Genomic DNA, 5072 nt, shown 5'->3' with positions numbered 1-5072 from the left:
TATTTATTTATTTTCATTATTTCTATTAGAATTATGTTTTAAACACACTACTAAGCAGATAGACTGTATATAGGATAAAGATTTACGTAAATGCACATATAATATTAAATATTTGTCAAGTTATAATTATTAAATGAATATTAATTTCTATATATATNNATATATATATATGTAATATTAAACACAACAATGCTTGATCATTACATAATATTCGATTTAAAATTATGTAGTATAAATAATATATTTAACAAATAATTGAATATGTATTATATAAAAAGACGCAATGTTACTAGAACATATTTCATCTTTTTGAAAATAGTACGTTTTAAGGAATTATAATTTATAATATGCTTTAACACATATTCAAATCAAGTAGTTGTATAAATTTGATGTATAGTTTTTTTTATTACCTATAACATAATATCATAACTCAAATTAATGCTTGTGCTCGTAAAAAAAAAAATTAATAGCATTGAATTTAATTTCTTATTATAATATTTAGATAAATAAAATTTATATTTATTATAAAATGTGCTATTATACTTTTAAAGAATTACATACATGACAAAAAATACATGGAATCTTTATGCCATAAAATCATGAAAATATACAAGATGAAATTTTTATATGTAATAAATAGAAAATATATATATTAATTATCAAGAATAATGTCTTTATTACCATAAATATACAAATATATGTGAACTATGGTATAATCTTTTTATTGAAATAAACAATATTTCTTAAATGAAAGCATCCTTTACTTATGCATTATAATACATAGTATATTTTTTAATTCACACGATTTTTTATTCCTATATACTATAATATACAACATAAAACTAAATTTATATACTTTCTGAATATTAATTTTTTAATGTTTTTTTCTTTATAAAAATTTTAATATTTTGTGTGGTCACAATATAAATATCATTTTCTTATACATTCATTCTTACTATCTATGTATATAGTTATTTAGACAGTAATTTAAGTCATTTCTATATATGTAATATATAATATAATAGTATATTGGAATCATTTTATTGAATGAGTATGCATAATTTTACTTGGAATATGATTATTATACTATTTGATTTACTATAAATATATGCTATTTAATTATATATAAAAATATATATCTCATGAATTCATGGGATGAGGAGTTTTGTGCGTAAAAATAAAAAATAGAAGCACTGCTTAATGAAATATGCGAATAAAAAACTATAAGATGAATGTTATATTTATTGTATAACATAAATTTGGAACTACATATGTTATATGAAGTTATATTTACATATTATATGATAACCAATTTTCATTAATAATACTTTGAAAGAAATATATATATTTTTTGTCTATATATATTACTTTAAATAGATATTTATATTTTCCTTTTATGATAAATTTTATAATTTTGTTATACGTATGTAAATTTAGTTATTTCTAATTTATTATGTGTAATAGATTTTAAGCTTTTCACTTTTTCTTATAATGATGTATACAATATATGTAATGACTTTTGTGTATTATTACTTATTGATAGAACATTGTATAATATTGTTTCTAAATATAAAAATATTTTGTAATTAGATATAGTTATAGAAATTCACTTTTGTTATATGTAAAATATAAAAAAATGAGTTTCCTTGTAGTAAAAAAAAATTAAATTTCATTTGCATTAAAAGAATATACATAAGAGATTAGCGTAATTACTATTATGTACGTTGTGAAGAATTTCAATATTAATCATGTAAAAAAAAAAAATATTTGTATTGTAATATAAAACAGTATATTAAATTAAATAAGAAATGTATAAGAATAAATAAGATATTATTATTCATACCCTAAAATTTACATTAAAATAAACATGTATCTTATAAAATTTTACACATTAATTTTATATATTTATTAAAACATTTTATAATCTATAAAAAAATATCATATGTATATTATAAAAAAATTTTTCACTATAAATCAATTTTCATCATTTCTATTTTATAATTGCATATTCATTTGTATATACCATTATATAATAGATTATCGGGATGTATATATATATATGTTTTATTTCATTTGTGTTAAATTATTATATTTATGTGATGTCAATTAATAAAAAGAAAAAATTATTTTCATACAAGCTGCAGAATATTAAAAAAGGTAAATTTCTCAAATATATAAGTTCTATATTTATTTATTCATCATGAACGGATGAGTTATATCATTCGGCATTTTTCTTATTGAATAACTGTTATATTATATTTACCAAATAATCCAAAACTTTATTATAATGTTATAAGCCTTATTTTAATATGAAGTGTCTAATAGAATCAATCTGAAAATATTTAATTCATTCATTTTATATACTATTTAAGTGTAATATATTTTTATAATTATATATTTAATGCTACAACTAAGCAGAATTATATAATACATTATATCCCCTTTTCCATGAGTTGTTGTCATAATTTTCATATGAATGCTTTGTATCCAATACTTTATATGTATTTTTAAATTTATTTCTTATACTTTTTACAGCATATTGCAAGTATGTGCCATGTGGTGTGAACTAATAAAAATAATAAAAAATACATTAAGTTAGTAATATAATTTTATATGAATATATATATATTTATATATTTTTTTCTCTTTTAACAATATCTTTATTGGGTAAATATATTTTTTTATTATTAACTTTATATATATAAATTAAAAGACATGACACTAATAAAGTTATAACAATAGGAATTAAAATAGGAACTATTATGTTTTGTCTTTCCAAATAAGATAACATTTCGGGTAGACTTAAATGATATTCATTAATTATATTATGAAAATAAAGTTCATTTCTAATATTTTCTAATTCATCATATAAATCAGGGTTATACTTGTCTTTGCATATAATATAGAGACGATTATATCTTTTTGCACATTCAATTGCACACTCTTTTATATTTCCATTACAATTTGTACTATCAGAACTTTTTATATAATTTATTAATGTTTTAACATTGTATAAATCATTGATTATTTCTAAATCAACAATATTATATTCTAAATAATTACTTAAAGACGGTGAATTAAATATATTTTCCTTAGCTTTACTAATCAATTCCTCATAAAATTCATTAATTCTTGTATTATGCTCTCCGTTAGTCTGTTTTTTCTGATTTATCCAATAATACAAGTATTGTACTGCAACATTTTACAATGAGTTTTCATTTGACGTAAATATTTGAATTAAATAATCTAAAGATTTATGGCATATATCAGAAACATTGGAAAAACTTATATCTGAATATTTTCCTTCAAAATGACTACACTCACTGTTCTAGGAACTCTGATAACCATGTTTATCTTGCGTCATAATATTTTCACATTTAGGAAATAAGGAATATATTTTTTCATACTAAAAAAGGTGAAAAAAGTTATAGCATTACAAAAATCGTATTCTAATAAAAAAGAATTGTGCAGGTTAATGGAAAATAAAGTATACGTTTATGATAATATTGTAAATTCTATTATAATAATTCTATTCTACATTATATTTACTCATCCTAAAAATGACCACATAACTTTTCCAATTATGTATATTAAAAATTTAAGCATACTAGTACATATATTCCAAAAAATTTAAAAAGAATTATATATAATATTAGAAAATAAAATTTATACTTTCTTAATATTATGCAACTGATAGAAAAATTAATTAGACTAAAATAATCATTAATTTTTATTGTAATTATAATATGGTACTATTTGTGATGTTTTGTATTAATTTTTAATTATTTTAAGAAGAAAAAGGAAAGCAAGAGTATAACGCTTACATAATAAGAACAGTAGCATTGTTTGATAAAATATGACAATATAAGCATCTATAATACATTAGTTTTCAGAGTTCATGATTTTAATTTTTCGAATTGAATTTTTTTGACAAAGGATTTATATCATATGTTAATGATTATAGTTAGTTTATTGATGCTTAACTACTATAAATAATATTTTAAAATATTATATTTTCATAATAAAATTTTTGATATAACAAACATATGCCTTTTTTTTATGGTTATGAATGTTTAATTATTATTACTTTATATAAATTTATAAAAATGTAATAAAGGTAAAATATTATTCAGTGTTTATGCTTCAGGGTTAGTTTTAGGGATAAGATTTTGCTGTTTACTATTTATAATTCAGTATTATTAATTATCATTTAGTATAAATCTAAAAGTTTTCTTGAAGCAATACACAATAAAATTATTATTTCTATATATTAATTGAAATGTTATTAATTATATTATAAGTTTTATTCTGGGATATATTGATATGCATTAGAACACTATATATATTTTTTTCCACAGTATATGAGTTAATATTAACATAAGATATTTAATAAATTAATAAAATATATATATATAAAAAGGATGAATATATAGAGTTCTGTTTATTTTATAATATTTATAGGTACAATTAATATTTTTACAGTTTCTTTCATTATTTGTTAATATTTTATTAATAAGCACTAATATAATATTAATAGTGCTTTTGTATCAATATATGAAGTTATTATTTATATTATTATATTATAATTAAGAATATTTTATTTTTTCAGATTTCTGTTTATGCTGTTTTTATTATTATCTAGTTTTTATTTAGAAAAATAATTTTTTTATATGCCTTATATATATATATTCTTTAATTCTACTTACTATATATATTAAACGGTTTTGTATTTTTAATAACTAATAATTTTTAGTGTTATATATGTTTTTTGAAAAATAAAATATAAATTATTTAAAATAGATTATATAAAATGTTTAATTTATTTACATGTATACATTTGAATTATTTATGAATAAACTTCCTATGGATGTTTCATTATTATATCAATTTACTCTTTTTCATTTCCAATATGCAAAATGCAATATTTCGAATAGGAAATAACATAAAATATGTAATATATAGCCCATTTTTAAAATGAAATAGGTAAATAACATGTAAATTTATATGCATATTATAATCACACAGTTAATTTTACTCATATTATGTGCTCATTAATATTTAGAATTTATTAT

At 18.1% G+C, this 5072-nt stretch overlaps 1 protein-coding gene across 1 annotated transcript; it reads right to left on the bottom strand.

Moving 5' to 3' along the window:
- Positions 1-2410: 2410 nt before the first annotated feature.
- Positions 2411-3348, bottom strand: PGO_003160 (variable surface protein; the record flags this gene model as incomplete). Its single annotated transcript, XM_028691260.1, has 3 exons — positions 2411-2566; positions 2723-3163; positions 3325-3348. The coding sequence occupies 3 exons, from the start codon at positions 3346-3348 to the stop codon at positions 2411-2413; spliced, it is 621 nt and encodes a 206-aa protein (XP_028547061.1).
- Between the last annotated feature and the right edge of the window lie 1724 nt (positions 3349-5072).

This window comes from Plasmodium gonderi, assembly GCF_002157705.1.
Source record: "Plasmodium gonderi DNA, contig: Pgo-contig_364, whole genome shotgun sequence".
Classification (NCBI taxonomy): Eukaryota; Apicomplexa; class Aconoidasida; order Haemosporida; family Plasmodiidae; genus Plasmodium; species Plasmodium gonderi.
The sequence above is the reverse complement of the archived record's forward strand: the minus strand, read 5'-3'. Positions and strand labels throughout refer to the sequence as shown.